At 43.7% G+C, this 25,878-nt stretch overlaps 1 protein-coding gene across 1 annotated transcript in view; it reads right to left on the bottom strand.

Moving 5' to 3' along the window:
- The window catches only part of CSMD1 (CUB and Sushi multiple domains 1), a 2,085,346-nt gene that overhangs the window by 51,600 nt on the left and 2,007,868 nt on the right, over positions 1–25,878 (bottom strand). Inside the window, 3 exon segments of the mRNA XM_018042044.1 lie at positions 9,293–9,466; positions 10,835–11,008; positions 21,364–21,537. Coding sequence (XP_017897533.1) covers positions 9,293–9,466; positions 10,835–11,008; positions 21,364–21,537 — 522 coding nt within the window.

The following is a 25,878-nucleotide window of genomic DNA, read 5'->3' as shown; positions in this document are numbered from 1 at the left end:
TCAAAATTTAAATATAAGATTACTGGTCACAGGGAAAAAAAAATACCAAAAAACAATTTATCATGAGGATTTTTCAAATACATGAAGGTTACCTTTCATTTTTTATCAATAACTGATAAGAATAAAGAAACTGATTTTAGGTGTAATGAGACATTCAGGTTGGATAAAGAAGAAACATTCTAATTGATTGTTATTGATTCTAGTTAAATTTCAGAGACAGGTCGGGGTAGGGACACTGAGAACCTACTGTGCATCGGGCACTGTGCTAAGCGTGTCACATGCCCTGGTTTACTTAGAACTCACAGAAACCCAGACTTTCTTTGCCCGGTTGTAGAAGAAAACTGATGTTCTCCAGTGAAGTTGAGGATTAACTCACTCTAAGACCCTGGATTTGTAACAGGAGGGAAAGTGGCAGGGCACAACTTTTGAGAGGATGACATAGCCCAAGAACACAACATAAACCGATTAGAATCAAATAGGACCAAGATGACACACAAGACTAGACCTTAATCCTCAATCAACAAGCGAAATGGCACATCACAAGTGCCATGACAGTTCCATGGAACTGTTACAAGACCAAGGAGTAGGCAGTGGCCCAGATCCTGGAAATCTCCCCCCTTCTGAAAAATAGTTGAAATAATCCTCCCACTCATTAGCATATGCAATTACCAAGCCTGTAAGAACTAACCACACCAAATTTCGTGGCCGCATTCGCCCTCTGCGAGGGCCCACACTCATCTGTGGAGTGTGCTTCTCTCTGGATCTGAATAAATTAACTTCTTACCTATCAGTTTGTCTCTCACTGAATTCTTTCCAGGATGAGACATCAAGAACCTGAGCTTCATTAGGTCCTGAAAACAGGTACTGTGGGTTTTGGCTGGGTTTGAGTCCCAGCCATGTAGGTTCAAGTCCAAAACTGGGTTTTGACTGGGTTAGCGTCCCAGCCGTGTGGGTTAGAGTCCCAATCTGAAGTAAACAGTTCCAGATTCAGTTATGTGAGTTTAATAAGCTTTTGTTTTGTTTGCTTGTTTCCCTTTCCATTCCTCTCTAATCAGAACAGAGCCTTCACTCACCCCATAGTTTCTTAATTTTCTTTATTCTCATGTATGTAACAGCAAAGTACATATATTCTCTGCATTAAAATGACCAATCCTACAAAACTGTAGATAAGATGGAAAAAAATAAAACATCCTAATGTTTGCCTGTAACACAAACATTTTTACATGAGGAAATTAAACACTGTGACTCATCCTAAGACTGTCAGACTTGGGTCTACCTCATTTCTTTTCCTTGAACTTGACACGTATTTTGGAATTTCAGAGACAAAGGCTCAGAGAATGCTCTTCTTCAGCAACAGGGCCTCGAAACAGCAGATGTAAGCCCGACTCTTAGAGTAGACATGACAACTTCTATTTTCATTCTGTGTTACAAAGTCTGCAGCCATATAACTTATTTACTCCAGAAAGATATTACTATTAGTAGGAAAGGGTGGCTTTTTCATGTATTCATTTTCCTGGCCCTGTTTGTAAAGGTAGCATGGGGGTTGAGTCATTTCCTGAAGGTTGTTGTCGATCCGTCGCTCGGTCGTGTCCAGCTCTTTGTGACCCCATGGACTGCAGCATGCCAGGCTCCTCTGTCCTTCACTGTTTTCTGGAGTTTGTTCAAATCCATGTCCATTGAGTCAGTGATGCCATCCAACCATCTTATCCTCTGTCATCCCCATCTCCTCCTGCCTTCAATCTTTCCCAGTTCCTGGATGATGGTGATCTGATTTATCACAAATGCATCAGGCATGGTCTGAGCTTCCTTATGGGGAGGGCTGAGTCTGAGGATAAAATGTGACTCACGGTGGAGAGACTGTGGAAGTCTGCATCTAAATCAGCCTCACTTGAGCATAGATTTACCTGGAGTTTCATTGCAAAGTTCTGGTGGAGTTTCTCTTTCCCATCATTAGCCAAATACTATGGGGCTGGCTTCTCAGGGGCTCAGATGGTAAAGAACCCACCTGCCAGTGCAGGAGACACAGGTTCAATCCCTGGGCTGGAAAGATCCTGTAGAGAAGGAAATGGAAACCTGCTCCAGTGTTCTTGTCTGGGAAATCCCATGGACAGAGGAGCCTGGCAGATGGCAGTCCATGGGTGGCAATGCCAGACGCGTTCTCAGACATGACTCAGGAGCTAAGCACGCATCCTCAGGATTCCACAGCTTATTGATCACCACCCCTCCCACCCCCGCCCTGACCGGCTTAGACATGGGGGAACTGTATTCAACATTTGGAAGGGGGAAGAAATGAAGCACAACAGCATGCTTACACAAGATACAACACCTTAGACCTTCTGGAGAATTACGAAAGGAATCATACAGAGAAGAATCAGGCCATAATGCAGGGCACATGGAGAATCTCTGGAAATTGTGTTAATAAGGGAGTTATTTCTGTTAAATTCAACTTTTAAAATTTCTTGTCATTTTTTTTTTCTGACACTTTACTATCCTTATGAGCCTGACCTCTAAAACCATGCTTTTCCTCACTGAATAATATTCATGTAAATTCTGTGAATTAGACAGTATCCCGTACTTCATAAATGAAGCAACACAAAGCAACCGAGAGCAACAGAAAATGCGTGCAGGAGGCATCTGACTTGCTGGGGGATTTCTAATCCCCTCGAGGCTGGATGACGATACTTGTCAGTCATCTCCCCCTTAATCAGAGGTTTTGGAGGTGACAGCTTTTAAAATTAAGTACTCATTTTAAAGGTCTGCTCTTCCAAAGGTAGGGTCAAGAGAACAAGAAGACAAGTCACAGGATAAGAGACAATATTAGAAAAGACACAGCTAATAGAGGATGGCTACCCAAAACTGAAAAAGAACTCTTAAAACTCAACAATGGAAAACAGCTCAACTGAAAAATGAGCCACAGACCATAACTGACCCCGCAGCAGAGAAGACTTACAGACGGCAAATAAGCACATGGGAAGATGCTGCAGGTCGTATGTCATCAGGGAGGTGCAAATTAAACACAGATGAGATGCCACTGCACACCTATCAGAATGGCCGCCTCTCGGAACGTGGACAACTGCAGATGCCGACTTGATGGGGAGTCGGAACTCTCATCGCTGCCGGTGGGGATCAGACCGTGCAGCTCGTTATGAAGACAGTTTGGAGGTTTCTTACTGAATTAAACATAACTCTTACCATACAATCCAGAAACCCTGTTCCTTAATATTTACCCAAGGGAGTTAAAAACTTCTGTCCACACAGAAACCTACATGGGAATGATTACAGCAGGTTTATCTCCAGTTGTCAAAACTTGGAAGCAACCAAGATGTCCCTCAGGAGGTAAATCTACAGATAGACTGTGATCTTCCCAGACACAGGATTTTGCTCATTCCTAAAAATGTACTATCAAGCCATTAAAAGGCACAGAGGAAACTTAAATGCACACACTAAATGAAAATTCAGATCTGAAATGGTTACATGTTGTGGTTCCAACTTGACATTCTAGAAAAGGCAAAACTATGGAGATGGTTAAAAGATCAGGGGTTGCCAGGTGCTGAGGGGAAGGAGGAGGGCTGAGCAGGCTGAACAAAGAAATGTTAGGGCTGTGAAAACACTGGGCAGGTACAGCAATGACGGCTACCTGTCTTCATGTGTGCGTGCTAAGTTGCTTCAGTCATGTCCCACCCTTTGCGACCCCATGGACAGTAGCTCACTAGGCTCCTTTGTCCATGGAGTTCTCTAGGCAAGAATATTGGAGTGAGTTCCATGCTCTCCTCCAGGGAATCTTGCAAACCCAGGGATCGAATTCAAGTCTCCAATGTCTCCTGCATTGGCAGGCGGGTTCTTTACCACCATTGCCACCTGGGAAGCCACATGGCATCATACACCTGTCCAAACCCATAGGTCCTATGTTAAAACTAAAACCCTGGGTTTCTCTTGTGGTCCAGTGGTTAAGATTCTGCCTTGCAGTGCAGGGGACCTGTTTAATCCCTGGTCTGGGACAATTCCACAAGCCAAGGGGCAACTAAGCCTTTGAGCTTGTCCTCAGGCCCTAGAGTGCGTGCTTTGCTATAAGAGAAGCCACCACAAGAGAATCCTGAGCAGCACAACTAGAGAGCAGCCATCACTCACTACAACTAGAGAAAACCCCAAACAGCAGTGAAGACCCAGCACAGCCAAAGTGTACCATGTAGGTTCATCACTGTTAATAAATGCACCACGTTGTGGGGATGTTGATAATTAGGGGTGTGCACTGTGGGGGTAAGGGGTACTGGGAAACCTTTGCACCTTCTTCTCAATCTTGCTATGAACCTCAGTTCAGTTCAGTTCAGTCGCTCAGTCGTGTCTGACTCTTTGGGACCCCATGAATCGCAGCATGCCACGCCTCCCTGTCCATCACCAGCTCCCGGAGTTCACTCAGACTCACGTCCATTGAGTCAGTGATGCCATCCAGCCATCTCATCCTCTGTCATCCCCTTCTCTTCCTGCCCCCAACCCCTCCCAGCATCAGAGTCTTTTCCAATGAGTCAACTCTTCCCATGAGGTGGCCAAAGTACTGGAGTTTCAGCTTCAGCATCATTCCTTCCAAAGAAATCCCAGGGCTGATCTCCTTTAGAATGGACTAGTTGGATCTCCCTGCAGTCCAAGGGACTCTCAAGTCTTCTCCAACACCACAGTTCAAAAGCATCAATTCTTTGGTGCTCAGCTTTCTTCACAGTCCAACTCTCACATCCATACATGACCACTGGAAAAACCATAGCCTTGACTAGACGGATCTTAGTTGGCAAAGTAATGTCTCTGCTTTTGAATATGCTATCTAGGTTGGTCATAACTTTTCTTCCAAGGAGTAAGTGTCTTTTAATTTCATGGCTGCAGTCACCATCTGCAGTGATTTAGAAGCCCCCCCAAATAAAGTCTGACACTGTTTCCACTGTTTCCCCATCTATTTCCCATGAAGTGATAGGACCAGATGCCATGATCTTCGTTTTCTAAATGTTGAGCTTTAAGCCAACTTTTTCACTCTCCTCTTTCACTTTCATCAAGAGGCTTTTTAGTTCCTCTTCACTTTCTGCCATAAGGGTGGTGTCATCTGCATATCTGAGGTTATTGATATTTCTCCCAGCAATCTTGATTCCAGCTTGTGTTTCTTCCAGTCCAGCGTTTCTCATGATGTACTCTGCATAGAAGTTAAATAAGCAGGGTGACAATATACAGCCTTGACATACTCCTTTTCCTATTTGGAACCAGTTTGCTGTTCCATGTCCAGTTCTAACTGTTGCTTCCTGACCTACATATAGGTTTCTCAAGAGGCAGGTCAGGTGGCCTGGTATTCCCATCTCTTTCAGAATTTTCCATAGTTTATTGTGATCCACATAGTTAAAGGCTTTGGCATAGTCAATAAAGCAGAAATAGATGTCTTTCTGGAACTCTCTTGCCCTTTCCATGATCCACCAGATGTTGGCAATTTGATTTCTGGTTCCTCTGCCTTTTCTAAAACCAGCTTGAACATCTGGAAGTTCACAGTTCACGTACTGCTGAAGCCTGGCTTGGAGAATTTTGAGCATTACTTTACCAGCGTGTGAGATGAGTGCAATTGTGCGGTAGTTTGAGCATTCTTTGGCATGGCCTTTCTTTGGGATTGGAATGAAAATTGACCTTTTCCAGTCCTGTGGCCACTGCTGAGTTTTCCAAATTGGCTGTCATATTGAGTGTAGCACTTTCACAGCATCATCTTTCAGGATTTGAAATAGCTCAACTGGAATTCCATCACCTCCACTAGCTTTGTTCGTAGTGGGCCCTAGAAAGCATCACTATGAACAAAGCTATGAACCTAAAACTGCTCTAAAAAAAATCTATTAAAAAAAATAAGTTCTTTCCAATTTTTCAGGAAAAGGCAGGAAGAAAAGACAAGTCAAAACTAACACTGAAGTCATTAAAAAGAACCCTGACCTCCTTCACACTGAGCCACAGACTGCTAAAGGACCAGCACCGATTGTAAAACACCAAGTGAAAGTGAAAGTTGCTCAGTCGTGTCTGATTCATCGCGACTCTGTGGATTATACAGTCCATGGAATTCTCCAGGCCAGAATACTGGAGTTGGTAACCTTTCCCTTCTTCAGGAGATATTCCAAACCCAGGAAGTGAACCCAGGTCTCTTGCATTGCAGGTGGATTCTTTATCAGCTGAGCCACAAGGGAAGCCCAAAACACCAAGAACTATTTTTAAACGACAGGCATTTGATTTCTTCTCTGTTGCTTTGGCATAAGTTGGGTGAAAATGATGGAGAAGGAAATGGCAACCCACTCCAGTATTCTTGCCTGGGAAAACCTGTGGACAGAGGATCCTGGCAGGTACAGTCCATGGGGTTTGCACAGGAGTTTAGACATGACTTAGCAACTAAGCTACGACAAAGGAAAATGAGGTACAGAAAAGATATTTTGATAATTAAAAGCCTGCTCTTTGAATTTATTCCATCTTTCCTTTAGCCAGAATGTCCTGTGTCCAGTGGGCAATCTCAGTTGCTGGGGGCCTTTCTCCCTAATTAACCATCCCTGATCTCTAAATTATTATTGGCTTAAAGGTATGAATTATTTCAGCCAGCTCTGTGTTGACAGTGTATGGCATAGCACTCAGAACACACTTGCTGCTGCTAAGTCACTTCAGTCGTGTCCGACTCTGTGCGACCCCATAGATGCAGCCTACCAAGCTCCCCCGTCCCTGGGATTCTCCAGGCAAGAACACTGGAGTGGGTTGCCATTTCCTTCTCCAATGCATGAAAGTCGAAAGTAAAAGTGAAGTCGCTCAGTTGCTTAATAAATGTTAGGTTGAGGAGAAGGGTTCTGGAGGAATGGATCTAGACATCCCTTCAAGCCTAAGACATCAAAGACACAGCTATGCCATTAACCCGCTGTGAAGATTAACTGGACCCAAATTTATGTGCCTCCATTTTTAATCATTCTTACAGTTGAGCTATCTTTCCCTGTTATAGTGGATAGAGAAAACAGTTTGATTAAAGCTTTTTAACCTTTAGCTAGGTCCCTCTAGTCAGAGCTATGGTTTTTCCAGTGGTCATGTATAGATGTGAGAACTGGACATAAAGAAAGCTGAGCACTGAAGAACTGATGCTTTTGAACTGTGGTGTTGGAGAAGACTCTTGAGAGTCCCTTGGACTGCAAGGAGATCCAACCAGTCCATCCTAAAGGAAATCAGTCCTGAATATTCCTTGGAAGGAGTGATGCTGAAGCTGAAGCTCCAATACTTTGGCCACCTGCTGTGAAGAGCTGACCCATTAGAAAAGACCCTGATGCTGGGAAAGATTGAGGGCAGGAGAAGGATATGACAGTGGATGAGATGTTTGGATGGCATCACCGATTCAATGGACATGAGTTTGAGTAGGCTCTGGGAGCTGGTGATGGACAGGGAGGCCTGGCGTGCTACAGTTCATGGAGTCGCAAAGAGTGGGACATGACTGAGTGACTGAACTGAACCTTTAGCTTATCTCTGCAGTTGCTGGAACAAGTGGTGGACACCATAGCCCAGTCTCTCCACTGCCATCCAAGTGCCCAGGGCTCGGGGCAGACACGTGGGCCCTGTGCTCCCCTGTGAGAGGGGGTGAGTGAGTCACCACGGCTATCACAGCCATGCCTACACCATGCTCAGGAAGCACTAGGGGCTGCTGGAGTGTCCCACTGAAGGGCAGGGGCCAGCCATATGTACAAGCCAACTAGTTGTGCCAGCTCAAACATTCCAAGCATCCCCTAACTCCAGTCATCTCAATCACTGCCCCTGCCTAATAGGATTAATGATAACATGTAATCTACAAGGTTAACCTGCCAATGTCCAGGCTGACCAGATGCCCACATTGTCAGGAGACCAGCATGAGCTTTGGGATGAGAAACCAGGGGCATCTCTGTGAGATACTCCACCCTTTCCTTCCCCAGGACTTCCCTGAGGCTCAAATGGTAAAGAATCTGCCTGCAATGCAGGAGACCCAGGTTCGATCCCTGGGCCAGGAAGATCCTCTGGAGAAGGGAATGGCAATTCACTCTAGTATTCTTGCCTGGAGAATCCCATGGACAGAGAAACCTGGTGGGCTACAGTCTGTGGGGTCACAAAAAGTCAGATGTGACTGAGTGACTAACACTTCACTTCTCCTCCCCCAATAGGACACACCTGAAGCCTGCCTTCTGGAGACAGTGAGAACAAGGAACCTGGGGGTCTGCTCTTCATGGTAAGACTTTCTCATGTTGAAAAGGGAGTTTTAGAGGGAAGTGGAATGAGGAGGCATTACTCTGTTTTTGAGCTGCAGCCAAGCACTCTGATATAGACGTGTGCCAGCATGGACAGGTAGGTAGCCAAATTTCAAGTAACTGCCTTTTGAAGCACAGCCTGAATTCCCATCCTGCTATTGCTTTTGAATAGAGCTCCCTTGTGTACCCAGTGGGAAGGTGGATGATTGTCAGAGTACGGGACCTTTGTATGTGTCTGGCTTTAATACTGTTATTACCAAAAACAAACAGAAATAAAACTTCACCTTCACATAGAAGAACGTTCACCTTCAGTATGAGAGATGTTTTAATGGAAGGTAATTGGAGCAAAACCTTAAATAGCATGAACTAAAGACTACAAGATGAACCTGTCAATGTCCAAGTTCTCTAAACTCTTAAAAACTCAAAAACTACAGAGCAGCATTTCCTTGGAAATTTAAGTGTTAATCCAAATCTGCATGACAATTTTTAAAGAAGCAAATTTCTAAAACTTGAGCTCTAAGTGTGAGTGTGAAAGTTGCTCAGTTGTGTCCGACTCTTTGCAACCCCACGGACTATACAGTCTATGGAAGCCTCCAGGCCAGAGTACTAAATGAGTAGCCATTCCCTTCTCCAGGGGATCTTCCCAATCCAGGGATCAAACCCAGGCCTCCCACATTGCCAGTGGATTCTTTACCAACTGAGCTATCAGGGAAGCCCTGAGATCTAAAACTTGAGATCTAAAAGCAGTTAGAACTTCTTAAGTACATCCCTAAGTCTAGAATTGTAAGGACCAAAGGCATGGAATATACGTGGGAGAGATAAATGAGTGTCTAAGTGAGAAGGATAAATGGAAGAAGTCTTTGAAGCACAGAGTCCCAGGGTTTTATGACTGAATATCTGGCCAAAGATCAGAGACCACGGAAAGATTTGTGTGTCATTCTCAGAAACATTATTCCACCACGTGGAAAGTGGGCGCAGAAGCCCTCCAAGCAGGCAGACAGGCCCCCTGCTGTGTGGTTGCCCCCACTGACCGGGGGCTCTCCTACCTCGGCAGGTGGGCAGGGGGCCGCTCCACTGGCCATTGCTCCGACACTGGGCTCGAGACGCACCCTGCAGCAGGTAGCCGGGGTTGCAGGTGAAGTTCACCACATCGTTCAGGTTGAACTCGCTGCCATTGGTCAACCCGTGGGCGGGGTTCCCCGGGTGTCCGCAGGTGATGGCTATGGAGGAAGACAGGTCCACATGGTGGTCAGAAGATGAACAAGTCATCACCTTCACCTGGAATTCTTTATTCATACATATCATATGTGTTAAACGTGTTAATTAGAGGGCTGGCAGTGGATCAGACATGTTACAGATTGTGTTTATATTTGGAAGCAGAAATCAGAAGGAAGAGTCATGGGTTGAACCCACAGGTTTTTATTATAAATAATTGTGGAAAATAACCAGCACCTGCCTTTGTTTATAATCATAATTTCTTATTTACTTCATGATGGGATATCAAGTAACTTTGAAATAAAACAATGAGAAACAAGATGCAAAATTTTTCTGTTAATCATGAGTTGTGAATATGTTTCCCTTAGAAAACATCAAGCTAATTTTGTGGAATTCTCATTTTGAAACATTAAAGGAATTTAGCTGAAAATTTAAATTATGTATTTATAAATTATTCCAAAATCAATGTAAACATCATGAAATTAGCAAAAATGTGTGTATGCTCAAATCCTATTTTCTTTGACATCCCCCATTTATGCAGTCAACTGTGATGCCCACAATCACAGTAACACAAATCAGGAAGATACTCTTGACTGGCCCTTTCAGAAGAAACACATTACAGCTGTAAAACTGGTGTTCTTCTCACTTATCTTGTCAACCATTTTCCCTTTCAAGTAAAATTTTCACCCTTGACCTTTGTACATTTACCATAGCACTATCACAGAGAAAATCTGTCACTTTTGTAAACTTACATCAACATTCCCTTTATTTAGGAAAATAGAGAACATATTAGGAAAAATTGGTTTACAAGGAAATTTGCAATGGAGGTACCATCTCTTCTAAAAATAGGAGCTGGCATTTGCCTTTGAAGTTAGAAAGTTTGAGGACAGTTGTTACATAGCTTCACCTTCTACAAAAGGAAGGACTGCGTTCAAAGCTGTCTGTGTTCTTGATGAAGCAAGGACAGAAACACAAAACAGCACAGAAGACTGGAGGTGGACACGGGGGCACCTGCGACGGTGATCTGCAGACTCGGGCTCAGCAGCTCTACACTCCACTAGTCAGAGGTGCTGTCCACCTGGTCGTCCTGTGGTGACATCCAGGGGAATAAATGCCTGACATCCTCATCCTGGAACCCCTCTGAGATGAGCTGGTGAGCAAACACAATGTGGATGGGAGGCTGGCAGAGGGCTGGGAAAACATGGAATGGGAGGAGGACCAGAGACAGAAGTGGGGGAGTGCCCATGCTCTCTCTCTCCCGTCAGCGCTCCATCTTCTCCTCTGAGATCAAACATGTCTGTGCTACAACTTAATGACAAAAGGAAAACACCCCTAAGGGAAACACCGCCCAATAGTTCACAGAAGGTACTTACGGACACAGACTGGGGTGTGTCCGGACCACTTGTGGTCTTGCAGGCATATCCGGACGGAAGTCCCTACGAGCCGGAAGCCGGGGTTGCACTGATAAACCACTGTGTCCCTGTAACTGAAGCCATCGCCGCTGATGTGGCCATTCACAATGGGGTCTGGGGAGCCACAGTGGCCGGCTGGAAAATGAACAAAACCAACAAAAACACGCTGGAGAATATGCCTTCTGTAAAAGCACCACATTTATGGACAAGCAACAGGGTCCTCCTGTTTAGCACAGGGAGCTACATGGAACAGCCTGGAATACACCAGAATGGAGGAGAACGTGAAACAGATTATGTATCATGTGTAACTGAGTCACTCTGCTGTAGAGAAGAGACTAACACAATGTCAGTGGACTATATATCAATAAAAAGCTATAGAAGCAACACATTCTTAATTTGCCTTTACTGTCAAGTAACTAACAGCCTTGAATACAAACATGATATACATATATATGTATGATATGTTTTCCTTTTCAGCTTAATTTTTCTCAACAGTTGTGGGAACATAAGTAATATTTCAAATAGAAAATTATTAAAGGGTATCCCCTAGTTAAGCTTTTTCCATTTATTTCTTCTACTGATTTTTCATTCGTATTTTATGGTATTTATCTGGTAAATAAAAGCCAAAAGAAAGGAAGAGACACTTGGAATTAATGTAAGTTCCATAACCCTATTGAATATGTGTAGCAAGGAAAAGTATGGAAGGATTTCCAGTGAGAGATTAGATTCCTGAACTATTTATGAAATTCTAGAGGAAGGACAGGTGTTATAAAATAAATCCAGTTTCAGGAAATGTCCATTTGAGTCATGTTTTCGGGCCAGCAGTGCTGGGGATTCCACGAGGAGTAAGGCAGTCATAAGAGGCCTGACTCAGACAGCATCCCAGGGAGTTTCATCTTAAAGAGGTGAGGAATGGGGAGGGGACATGTAGCCAGGCCGGGCATCAGACGCCCTGACAGAGGCAACACTGAAGGCCTAAAGGGAGCACACCATTAGCCAGATCAAGGCGCCTAGTCCCTGTATTGAGAACCTTGATCTGATTTATTTTTAAAGTCTCAGTTAAAGTGAAGATTATGGAGTTATGGGACCAAACTATTCATTTTCCAGAAGGGCACCCATTTTAGCCTTTTGGTTACAGCCTTGCACAGTTCACACTCTGTGTTGTGCAACTTCCCGCATCTGGGCTACATTCAGCTATTAGTGTTCCAGTGAGCACTAGTGCACGCGCGCTAAGCTGCTCTAGTCATTTGTTTGCCACCCCATGGACTATAGTCCACCAGGCTCCTCTGTCCATGGGATTCTCCAGGCAAGAATACTGGAGTGAGTGCCATGCCCTCCTCCAGGGGATCTTCCCAGTCCAGGGATCAAACCCATGTCTCTAGTCTCCTACATTGGCAGGCAGGTTCTTTACCACCAGCACCACCCGGGAAGCCCTCCAGTGAGCACAGTCAGCAGCAAAGGAAGGACAAGAAACTCTACTAACTGAAAAAAAAAAAGAGAGAGAGAGAATTGGGATGAGGGATGAGGGCAGCCCTGCGCGTTTCAAGAGAAAGTATCTCCTAAATTAAATAAAGTGATGTGATTATCTGGGAGACCTCACACTGCGATGCCAGGCCTCTGGGTTTTGTGTTTGCTTGTTTCTTTTTCATTAGCATTTGGCTTCAGCTTAAACAAGATCACTAAACACTTTCAGGCAATTCTGCAGCCAGTATCATTGCACCTAGGTTAGGAGGCTGGGTTTCCTGACAAATGTGTCAGAAATGGTTCCATCAAAATGTGGGCAAAAAATCTCAGAGTGAAGACCACGTGGATTATGTTATTTTTACTTCAATCCGACTCATTAATTTAATAATCTGCCACAAATCAGAACCTGAGAGCTCTGGCTAGAAAGGAGCAAGTGATTTAGGTAGAATATGGTAAAACTGTAACTGCACATGATTTTTAATTCAATGGATGGGTTGACAGAGAGATGTATCTTAAAGGAATGGATGTATTTTCTTTTAGTTTAAGTTTTTGATTACAAATTCTATTATTTCCACATTCCTAGAACATTACATTTTAATTCTCCATTTTCTTCCTGCTGAGGACAAGCATTACTATGGAGTGGGTAATTCTCCAACTGCTTAAAATTGTTCTTGAGAGTCAGTAGCAGAATCAGGAATTCCATGCCATGATGGCTGCTTTCAGTTCTGGACAAGTGACTGTCTCACACACTAAACCATGGAAAACATCATTCATTGGCTAGCTAAGATGAACTGCACGGTGGAATGGGAATTCCATGAAATTCCAGAATGACAGATTCTATACATGTGATTGGGTCACAAGGATCTGGAAGTTTCACCTCATCTACAGAATGACTCCTCTGGGCCTTAAGCTGCAAGATCACTGGTCTCTAAGTTTATGCTACTTCAGGTATAATGACAGTGGTATTAATGTTTTTATTTACTATATTTTGGTTAGTTAGATGTCCCAAACAGAAGAGAGAACTTCTTTTTGTGTGTTGGGGGGGGATGCTTTTTATTTATTTTTTAAAATTAAATTTCTTTTAACTATCTTTCTCTAAAACTGAATTAGGAGGAATAAAATCCATGGAACAAATTCTGCTAAAACACAGAGTAGAGGCCAGGTCAACTCTCAGAAGTTGTGTTGGGGAGGCCATGAGCCAAACGCAAGGAGAACATGGGACCCACAGGAGATTCTCGGTTTCCTCCCAGGTCCAGGGATTCCTGCAAAGTCATCAGGAGCGGGAGCTGGCCATGGTGGACGGCAGCCATGCCCCCTGTGGGAGCCCCACTCACAGTCAGAAGCACAGAGAAGCCACCAGCCAGGGCCCTGATATCAATCAGCTTGGGCTAGCACATGGGCCAGCGGAACTGGATCTTCCCGGGTGTGATGTGTCTATTCCACCACGGCAGGGCCTCCGCAGACCCTGCCTCTCCAGGCAGCAGTTCTGGAAGGTTGCTGTCCAAATTCTACACACAGACGCCATTGTGGTTTTTCAGTCACTAAGTCATGTTCAACTTGTTGCAACCCCATGGACTGCAGTGCACGAGGCTTCCTGCACTTCACTATCTCTGTGAGCTTGCTCAAACACTGAGTCAGTGATGCCATCCAACCATCTCATCTTCTGTCACCCTCTTCTTCTCCTGCCCTCAGTACTTCCCAGCATCAAGATATTTTCCAATGGGTGGCCAAAGTATTGGAGCCGCAGCTTCAGCGTCAGTCCTTCCAATGAATATTCAAGGTCTATTTCCTTCAGGATTGACAGATGCCTTAGTATGTGTTGTAGACTGACAACATAATTGCATGACAGAACAAAAGCTTTGCCAGCTTGTTTCTAGTGGAGTGACTATTCTGAACACTGCCCTGGGATGAATGGAATCCTTCCATCCTTCAGCCCCCACACCTGCTGCCGCATCCAGGCATCTGGAACGGAGCCCCGGGCAGGTGTATTTCAGAGATGGGGTCTCCCCATGGATAGGGTTTTGCATTGTCCAGGTGAGCTCTCTGCACTGCACCTTGTCTCTGATGTTGCAATGATCATGGCCTGTAATGTGACAAACCGCACCACCTTTCAGGGGTGACTTCACTAAGCAATGGACACAGAGTGTCAGAGGCCAGTCAGCAGCCTGAACATCCAGTGAATGCACAGACTGAATGCTTCTTCCAAGACAGTCTGTGTTAGAGTCTCCTACAATAACCTAGACTCATGCAATTTCAGAAGGAAATTCTGTGGTTTGGGAACTGAATCCAGTTCCCCTGGACCCACAGATGCCTGCTCCTCCAGGAGACCCATTGGGCACCCTGGCTCCCAGGTGACAGGGTGTCCTGCTCTGGGCAGACCTAGAGCCTGCATCTCTCATTGCGGAGGTTGGGTGTTCACAGGAACTGAACAAGTGTGCCTCCTGTCACAAGGCCCCTCTCTCACACTCTCAACACACACACACATTTCCCACACCCCAGAATCCCCTATTTTAAGGTCACCTTTTCACTGTGCCAGTTTGTATCAGGACAAATACTAAATATTGGTTTGGGGACTGGAAGTGAATACATTCACACATTTTTACAAAATCTGCAAACCAAGTTTTTCAGCCTCTGTATTTGCTTTGTGAGTACTGGCACTCGTTGCTGAAAATAAAATAAGAAGCATTACAACTATGCTGTACCTGCAGGAGACTGAAAATGCAGCCTGCTTCATTCTGCCAGCTCCACCAGCAACTCCAGCTGGGGGGCTAAAGGCCTATTTGGTAGTGACTTTTAAAGCCAGTTTACAAACTTCCACCTGAGTGTTAATAAATGGTCATGAGATTTCAGATGGATCAGATCCCCTTATGTGCAGGAAACAGGCTAATGGCTGAGCAGGAAACACTGATTATGCATTTAAATCTCTAGATCTGACATATTCATGAGGGACACACTTGAGTTCCCACAAATGAGACTTTTTTCCCCTCAATGAGCAATTTTGGGGGGTATCCTTGAGCGTCTTTGTGGAAATCAGAGAAACTATAGTGTTGTTGTAGGTGCCTGAATCTTTGCAATGATCGGCAGGTGGGGTGCGATGAGCTGGACGACATTCAGGGCCCTTAGTAACACCAACAACCAAGACTGGTCCCTTTGCCTCAGAATACATTTGTATCAAGTCTCTATTTGGCACACTCTGAAAGTGAAAGCGTTGGTCACTTAGTTTCGTGTCCGACTCTGCAACCCCATGGACTGCAGCCCACCGAGCTCTGTCTGTGGGATTTCCCAGGCAAGAATCAATGCTCAAATATGTCCTTTATTTTAGGTTTCCCTGCAGAAGGAGACTCTGCCTCTAGGACCATCTGTTTACAATACCATATGGCGAGGGTTGTTTTGTCTTAAACGCAGAGAATGGAAATCGTTTTTCTTACCTCTTCTTCTCCACCTTTAGTCTATGAGTTCTAGAGCAGGGTCCTGGCCTCTGCACCACCTCTGAGGCCCTGCCTGATCCAGAGGAGCATCTCTGAAAGGATATGGATTCCTTCCACATCTTGTTGCCATAGTCCCTGACCCTCAGCACCACGGGACCACACAGAGCTCCCTGAGGACGACCGCCCCTCTGCTCTGCATCTCTGCAGCTTCCCATATTGGGGGCGGGGGGACTTTCATGAGCAGAGGTGTCTCCAAACCCATAGAAACAGACTTGAGTCATTCCAGGAGTAAGTTACCCCCACAGAACTAGTTGCCATTTCTTTCTCCAGGGGATCTTCCCAACCCAGGGATCGAACCCAGGTCTCCTGCATTGCAGGCAGACGCTTTAACCTCTGAGCCACCAGGGAAGCTCAGCTATGGAAAAGCAGGGTCTACAATATCATTCTGAATCATGTCATCTATTAATAGCTATTTCAGCCACTCAGATGTCACCATGATATCACATTACAAAAGAATTCATCTCCCCATCAAAGTGTATCAAAGGTCGTCAAAGTACAGCAAATGCAAACTTCCCTCCAATAACGGCAAAATAATCAAATGAAAAAGAGATAATGTTCTTTGCGGAGGAAATGTCTCAATCTATCACTGATATCTTGAGGGCTACAGACTAAAGAAGTAAGAGAGTGAAAGTCATGATGGGTTGTTATGTGTTGAAAAAGCTAAATGATATCAATGGTCTTAAAAGATTAATGTGGTTCCTGCAATAGGAGACCTGGATTACAAATGGACAACCTGGTGGAGTCGGCATGTTCTCTATTGAGTTCAATGCAAGCTACCACAGGGAAGATAAACAAGATAATTAAGGGAGCATGGGGACTGTAACGCTTCCCTGATGGATTATAAGCTACCTGATGCGTAGGTACGGGGTCAGCCTTCTTGGCACTTAATTCTGCAGCCCAGGGAGATGCTGAGTGCTGCACAGCAGCTGGTGAATGAGAACACACCCTGGGCAATTCCCAGCCTGGCAAGACTCTGCTTGTAGCAGAGATGCTGCACTGATTAAGCAAGGGCAAACCCTTTAGAAAAATGCACTCTGATGCTCACAGGTAGCATTTTGCCTAAATTTAAGCTCTAATCATGGTTGCACACAGGGTTGCCAAGTTTTCCTTATTCTGTCTTTCCTCAAAAGTTCTAGCTTAGACTTCTGGCAAGGGACCTCAAATACAGCACAGGTTCAGTTCTCAGATGTTGAACAAAGAAAATCATCCTTCATCTTCTTAAATCCAGCTCTCCTACTGTTAACAATCGCGAGACTCCCTCTGTGACAATGTCCATGCATGTGCCTGGCCATTTCTGCTGCCACGATCATAAGGAATCTGGCATGTTCTTTCCTGCTGGAAATCACTGGAAATAACCATTGTATCCCAGCTAGAAACAGGATGCCTGCTCCACGTGAAACAGAATCTCAAGCAAAGGAATTCTTTTGTTCTAGTAACTCTAAAAATAAACAAGATACTTCACCCACAACTTGAAAAAAATGTTCTTGCCAAAGTGTTTTGTATTCTGATGGAGAAAGCATGCTGGGTATAGAATCAAAACAGCACAGAGTCCAATGGAGCCGCACACCAACAGCTGCCAGGTGGCCAACCACTTCTTCAGGAAGTCTTCATCACATTCTTGGACAGATCCCACTTGTTGAAGAATAAATAAGGGAAAATATTTCCTATATTGAATCTGAAAACTATTTTTCTGTATGCACATCTGGTATTTCAAACCAATGAATGGAATTATGCATCACTAATGTCATTAGCAACCCTGGTCCTTGCCCTCAGCAGATGTGTTTAATGAATTTTCATTTTTAAATTTTTTCCCACCAACTGTTTTAAATATTTGAAAATAGCTATTAATTACCTCCTAACTTTTCTCCCAGCCAAACGGAAGATCATAAGTTTTCTAAACATTCCTCACATGTCATGGTTACCAGAACCTTCACCACAAATGCATTTCAAGTCCTCAGCAGCTCACTTGACCTCACAGAACTGAAGTCTTCACCTCAGATATGGACCAACTAGGCACATGGGACGAGAAGGAAACTGAAGGAAATAATACTGGTGCCTCCGTCATCTCTTAGCACCAATGAGCCTTCTGTTACCCAAAACACCTGGTCCTGTGTGTGCTACAACTTCATAATTTTCTCATCATGTACATTTAAAGTTATTTTACTTTTCATTTTGAGTAAAATATCATACTAATTCCATTATTTTCTTATGTCTGCATGTGTACGTACTAAGTTGCTTCAGTTGTGTTTGATGGTTTCCGACTCTATGGATTATACTCCAGGCTCCACTATCCATGGGATTCTCTAGGCAAGAATACTGGAGTGGGTTGCCATGCCTTCCTCCAGGGGATCTTCCTGACTCAGGGATTGAACTCACATCTTTTATGTCTCCTGCATTGGCAGGAGGGTTCTTTACCACAAGCACCACCTGAGAAGCCCTTCTTATGTCTAAAAAAAAAACCTATTTGGCCCATCACTGATTCAAAGGGTTCCTGAATCTGTCATCAGATACTCATTTTCAGTCTTTCAGCTAGCATCAATATGGTCTTTCCCTATCTGCGCATCTCCAGCACTGACAGTACTCTGTTCTCCACCTGCTCATCCTTCTCCCCAAGTTCTCCCCTGTCTCTCACATGGTCTTCTGGGTCCTGTGGACATATATTCTTGCCAGGTTACGTGATATTATCTATCCATCAGCAAACCATGTTCTCAGGAAAAGAGCTATCCTCCATTATCATATTCTGTGTATTATGAATTCCAACCTGTAAAGTCTCACTGAGACTACATTCACAACTTTCAAAATCTTTAGACTTCTTACCCATTCTTTACTCACTGGTTTAGAATCACACATGGCTATTCATCATTTCTCATCCTTTTCTAGGTGTGTGTTTTTTTGTTTTGTTTTTCTTTAAATATGCTCTGGCCTCCTCCAATTGCATTATTCTTTATATCCTGCATCCAGGTTCTACAACACTATCGTTTTATACATTATAATCTTCACATTTTTCTTCCTCTGTCTTTCAGCTTAACTCCCTCTTCCAGAAGTATCTCAGTCATACTGCATCCCACCGAGGCCGTGCCTTTGAGTACCTCCATCCAGCCAACTACGCATCTCATCCTTTCTACGTCAAAGCCCTAACCTTCCATCAGAAGAATGCCACGAAACAGGTGAAGGTTTGCTTGCAATCAACAAGACCTAAGCTGGCTCCACGACGCAACAGTTACAAAAACTGAAGTTGCCACTGAAATTCCCTGTGGCCACTGCTGCCTTAGCATCCCAGGGTCACTGGAAGGACCAATAAGGCTTTTGTGAGCAGTGACCCACTAAGCAAATGAACATCGAGTCTACTTTCCATCTCACGGCTAAGAGCAGAGGTGGAATTTCTTGGATCACCTCATTCCTTTCTTTGCAGACATGCTTCACTGCAGCTGACGGAGAAAACCTACCCCAGCCACCGCAGCCTTAGGGAAGCGCCACTCAACAGCCAATCTCATAACAGAAGCAGGAAAGCAGAGGACGTCTCAGAAGCAGCACTGCCTCCCAGGAAGTACCACATAAATCCCAGGGAGCTGTCCTGGATGGCTGAGAACTACAGTGACTACGCTCAACAGGGGCCCCACACACAGGCCTTGTGTTAGAACAGCACAGATCCAAGTCCTGCGCTAATCTGAAGAAAGTCACTTCATGGAGAAGCATGTGAACCTCCTTCTCACGTCAGTTACCTGTTTCCTGGTCTGCTGGTTTACTTTCATCCACTCCCTTCAGGTTCATGAGTGCTTCTTCAAATTCCCTCCAGTGGAAACAACAGGTTATTACTATTTAAATCCACTGGTCCTGGCTGAGTTCCTGAAGTCAGCGTGCCCGCAGAGGTTCAGAAGCCTAAACTTCCCACTTCCACTGCGTTGGAGTGGTTACAAAGCTATCAAGATCACAGGGACTGTTATAAAAGGGGCTTTCCTTATAAAAGATTCTGCCCGGAATGCAGGGGCCACAGGAGATGTGGGTTTGATCCCTGGGTCAGAAAGATCCACTGGAGGAGGGCATGGCAACCTACTCCAGTATCCTTGCCTGGAGAACTCCATGGACAGAGGAGCCTGGTGGGCTACAGTCCATGGGGTCGCAGAGAGTTCATGTTTTACTGATCGCTTGCAGACATGACTAGACCAGAAGAAGCATTACAAGCGCTGCCCTTTAAGCTGCTTACTCAGCAATTTTCATACCCTTGATTTTTTTCAAAGGAAAAACTTCCAACCCAACTTTTAAAAGACTGTTTTTTTTTTAATTTTTTATTTATTTTTATTTTTTTAAATTTTAAAATCTTTAATTCTTACATGCATTCCCAAACATGAACCCCCCTCCCACCTTGTCTTTATTGAATTTGTTCCAATATTGCTTCTGTTTTATGTTTTGCTTTTCTGGCCACAAGGCACGTGAGATCTTAGCTCTCTGACCAGGGATCGCACCAGCACCCCTGCACTGCAAGGTGAAGCCTTAACCACTGCATCGCCAGGGAAGCCCCTACAGGGATGGTATGAAGAGGGAGGTGGGAGGGGGGTTCAGGACGGGGAACACGTGTACACCTGTGGAGGATTCATGTTGATGTATGGCAAAACCAATACAATATTGTAAAGTAATTAGCCTCCAATTAAAATAAATAAATTTAAATTTAAAAAAATGTGATCATGTAGAAAATATTAATCCTCGGGGAAAAGAAGACCAAATTATTAATACTATGCACACTTTCTATTTTACATAATTCCTTGTCCTTACACTGACGGACATGAATGGCACATTAACTTATTAGTGTAATTTAAAACTTTTTAAAAAAGATAACAAAGGAAAAGTGAAAGTCACACAGTTGTGTCTGATTCTTTACAACCCCATGGACTGGAGCCTGCCAGGCTCCTCTGTCCATGGAATTATCCAGGGAAGAATACTGGAGTGGGTAGCCATTCCCTTTTCCAGGGGTCTTCCTGATCCAGAGATCTAACCAAGGTCTCCTGCATTGCAGGCAGATTCTTTACTGTCTGAACCACCAGGGAAGCCCTATTTTAAACAATTCATTGTCCTTACATTGATGGACATTATGGCACATTAACTTATTAATGTAATTAAAAAATTTTTAAGATGATAACAAAATATATGACAATTTTAAAATTTATTTTTTGTGCATTCTATTTTTTTTAAGTGTGTGTGTGTGTATGTGTGTGTGTGTGTGTGTGTGCATTCTAAAACCATGAGGGCATTCGAGGGCAGTGCTATCTTCAGCACTCTATAAAATATTTTGTGTGTCATTTAAGATGACATGTGACCTGCATTTATTACTCAGATTTTTAAAAATCCCTTTAGATTCTTAAAGAGGAAGTGATACTCTAAAGAGCAGCATTAAAAGCCAGGTGGGATTTAGTTACGCTCAGTCAGAGCTTTCATGGCAAGAAGTACCAGGTTCTGTCTTGCTGATTTCCATCTTTGAGGTGTGTTCTGAACTGAACTGAACTGAACTGAGGTAAAGCAGCGCCCTTGGACAGTTTAACTCACCCAGACAGCGAGTCTCGGGGCCGCTCCAGAGCCCATTGGCTAAGCACTCTCTGACGTGGGATCCCACGAGCGTGTAGCCCGAGTTACACGTGAATATGGCTGTGGCACCGTAGACCGTCAGCGTCCCAATCTTGTTCCCATTTGGGGGAAAGGATAGGCTTCCGCACGAGATCACTAGAAGGAAAAGAGAAACAGAGTGAACTTTGCTGCAGGTCTGACACAGACTACTCTCTGTGTAAAGAAACAACAAAATCTCAAGTCTTTATTATCATTGAGAACCTGGCGGTCAGGGGTGTCATCTCAGAGTGAGATGACCCATCACCTGGGAAGTTTAATTTCCCTTCTCTTGTATCCTTGGAATGAAAACTTGAAACTTTAAAGTGGAATCCAAAATAGAATAAGTCCCTTCGTTCACCCATTGCTATTTATTTTTTCATTCTCACAAGTAGCTAAACTTTTCTTTAAATACACAGTACACAGATATCTTAGCCTACAAGCAAGTCAGTCCAACGAGTTGGCTTTCTGTCCCCTTTTCTGCTTACATCAGTTACAAAAATCACATCCCAGTTACTGGCATCCACATGGCATAACAGGAACTGAGGCACGTGGTTAGTCTTCCCCCAAGTCATCAACTGGTACAAAATGCGTGGGATTAAACCCAGGATGCCCACTACAGGAGAAGCACTGAGTTCACTTTTTCTATCATGTACTATTTGTTGGGACCATGAGCTTCACAAAAATGCTGACTATATGGAACGTGTACAGACTTTCTGAAAATTAAAAAAATATAAAAACTAGACATTATAGATATAGGCACCCAGTTTACACGTGTGTTCCAGCATAATTATTGATCACTGACCACTTACAGCCACACGATCACTCCAGGTGGGGAGATGAGTGCAATGGTCACTCTCATTACAGATACTTGTTATACCACCTGACTCCTTGCACTTACAAAATCCATCGATGTTTGAGCACACACACACACACACACACACACACACACACACACACACACACAAATCAGCAGAATCTCAGGAGAGGTGGGAATCAGAAAGTCATCAAGGCAAACTGCTCATTAGAGGCTTAAATGTGATTTAACAGGTGAGAATGAAAGTGTTTGAAAAGCTCTTCTAAGAGGAGTGATAAAAGTTTCCTGCTGCACTAAGTGAGTTTTTATGTGCAAAGGGCTTGGGGCAAAGCCGCCAAGCAGCTAGAAATGACTGAGTCCTCGTTAACAGTGAACTGATAAGAGGCAGTGAAAGGAAAAGAGCAAGGGCACACATGCTGGCTGCAGGCCACCCGGGGCCCACTCAGCTCTGCCAGTTCCGAGCTCGGTGACACCGCCAACCTCCCTTGGTCTCTGAGCCCTGCTGGTTCACCTCTGAAGGCTGGCGCCAGCTGCGGCCAGGTAGGGCTGTGCACTGAGCTCACTGAGAGGATAGCAGGCGGGGGCCACTAAAGCAGCGCCCTGCACCTGGCTGGGGCTGGGCCGGTGCTAACGGTGAAGGACACCTTCAGGCCTATTTGGGGAACTGGTTCCAAAATCTGAAAACCTTTACTGAAAATTCAAGTGAAGACAATTATACTGTTTAGGCCAATCTTTTGAATCATGCTGATTTTACTCTAAGACCCAAAGCCCTGGTTCTGTTTCAAACAGACATGCAGACACAGTCTGGAAATGTGTGCTCTGGGGACAGCGCTCATCAGAAATCTGGAAAGGTCAGCTCTGGAGTATTTCCTGATGAGAACATTATCGTTGTTGAGAGAGCTGTGAGGACTTCTTAGTTTCTGGGATTGCTACACTCTTACAGGGTTATACCTTACACATTCAGTAATACTGCTAATGCGTTCACTCTTCCACGTGTCCATGGGTTTGGGTCAGATTTAGATTTTTTTACAATTAATTATAATCTTCTCATTATGCCTTTTCTCAAACATGGTATGAACTTCACCTTGAGCAATGATATTTAAAGATCCTCTTGTAGCCACTCAGGATAGCTGGACTATGTTTTGAAACCTCAGTGTTAGAAAGAAGGGAGGTCTAAGCACACCTCCTCTTGGAGGTCCTGATGCAATAGTGGACCAGCAGAAAGGAGGGTGGTTTCCACATCTGTTCTATTTTTTAGCCTCTGTTAAAAATATCCTGGTGACGAAATTATTTTAGGCTTGTCCTCTACTAAGCTTCACTAGACTATAAATAAGAACTACTGGGACAAAGCATTAGCTTTCCAGCAGCTGGATAATGGGGTCTCAGATGTGGAGATCTGGGTGGCAGAAAACCCGCCACATTAATGAGGTGGGCAGTACCAACCCAGAAGCCCCCTAACAGAAAGAGAGAACTCCTCTACCCTAGAAAACAGATGGAATCCTTTGTCAAATTTCCAAGGGGAAGCATTATGTCCCTGCTCTTCTCTCCCATCACGCTTTCAAGGATGAAGTCAGTGACCCTCAGATGGTGCACAGCCTCGGGCACAGAGCTTGGGTTCTTGTAGCGTCTCTAGCAATAGGTAGCAGGGCTCCTTGGAGAAGAGCAGAGTCCATGTTTGGGTGAGGAAAACTCAGGAGGAGCATAGAACACCCTGCCTTTATGAGGAAACACGGCTGATTTCAGAGATGTCAGAGGTTCAAGTGTAAAAGGCACGCCCCCTGGCCACAGGGTGACCAACCGAACAATGAAGACACAAACCAAAAGGCAAGCAAAGATTTCTGTGGAAGCCAATGATTTTAGAAAAGGCCGCACATCCTCAAGGACGTTCAAAGGAGACGAATAACAAAGTGAGACAGAACAACTCCTGCACAAAGCGGTGAGTCAGCGAACGCCCAACCATCTGCAGAGAATGTCTGTGGCCGGATGCCTGGAGACGTCTTCAGGCCCAGGGCCTGGTGGTGGCTGTCCACGGACCGGACTCAGCATGAGACCCAGCGGATTAAAGTACCTCAATCAAGAGTCGGGAAAACAGACTTCTGAGAAATCAGAAAGAGGGAGGTAGAGATACAACTCATGGATGGCCAAAGCCCAGTTCTGTCTTCTTTTCACAAATGAGAGTGGAACTGGGCTGCCAATGGTTCAGTTTAAGAATCAGTGTGTTTTTCATCTCTTACTATTGTGAGTATGTAAATATTACTGACTAAATACCATTGTCTTACTATTGGTCAATAGAATTCTATATCATTAGAACCACCATTTAATAGAAAAATCTGTAATCACTTTTTATGATTTTTTAATTATTATTTTTTTACTTTATAATATTGTATTGGTTTTGCCATACATCAACATGAATCTGCAAATCCAGATGAATATCAGAATTACCTTGGAATTTTCTGAAAAATACAAATGCCCAGGTATTGCTTTTTTTTTTCTGGAGCCCTAGATGTGTTTCTAAAGAGCAGTCAGTTTTAAAAACAACTGGACTATATGATGATCTTTTACTTTTATCTAGTTTGTTTCATTTTTTCTATTTAATATTCAGTGCTACCATTTCATTTAGTTTATGTTCTCTAATTTCCCCATCTCTTTTGTTGTTGTTCTTTCTCAAACCTTTATCAAGTGTAGTAGAAAAGCTTTTGTATACATATATATATAGTATGTATAATAGATATATTTTAGAAAATTTAAGAATTATTGCCTAGCTAAAAAAAAATATGACACTTAATTCCACTTGGTTGACTTAGTATGAATAGAATGCTTGATTTCTAATCTATATTCATTCAAAACCTTGATATAGTTTCATGTATTTTGGCATCTAGTATTACAATTAAAATTTTATAAGTTTATTATCTTAGTGATTAAAAAAAGATTTAAACAAGGCTTAAAACTGAGACTATAAAGAAATACAATGTTATTTTAAAAAAGGAAAGAAAAGAAAGAAATTAACATGTGATACAGTATTATTAATTGAAGGACAGATTTTGTTCCAATTTCACAAAATTTTACTCTAGTGTCCATTATTTGTTTTCATATCTTATTCAAGACTCCACATTGTATTTGATTGCACTGAGCAGCTTCAGCTGCATGCAACAAATTCTGGTAAATTCTCTTTTCATTTTTATTCTTTTACAAATATTTTCTAATTTTCCTTGTTATGGCTTCTTAGATACATTCATCATTTAAAAGTGGACATTTATCCAGTATATGGAATCTAGAAAAATGATACTTAAGAATTTACTTACAGGGCAGCAATGGAGAAACAGACATAGAGAACAGACTTATGGACATGGGGAGAGGGGAGGAGAGGGTGAGATGTATGGAAAGAGTAACATGGAAGCTTATATTGCCATATGTAAAATAGATAGCCAACGGCAATTTGCTGTATGTCGCAGGAAACAGGGGCTCTGTATCAACCTAGAGGGGTGGGATGGGGCGGGGAGATGGGAGGGAGGTTCAAAACGGAGGGGATATATGCATACCTATGGCTGATTCATGCTGAGGACTGACAGAAAACAACAAAATTCTGTAAAGCAATTATCCTTCAATAAAAAATTAATTTTAAAAAGTGGATATTTAACTTGCAA

Source organism: Capra hircus, chromosome 27 (genome assembly GCF_001704415.2).
Source record: "Capra hircus breed San Clemente chromosome 27, ASM170441v1, whole genome shotgun sequence".
Taxonomy (NCBI): domain Eukaryota; kingdom Metazoa; phylum Chordata; class Mammalia; order Artiodactyla; family Bovidae; genus Capra; species Capra hircus.
Note: the sequence above shows the minus strand (reverse complement) of the source record. Positions and strands in the feature narration are given on the sequence as shown.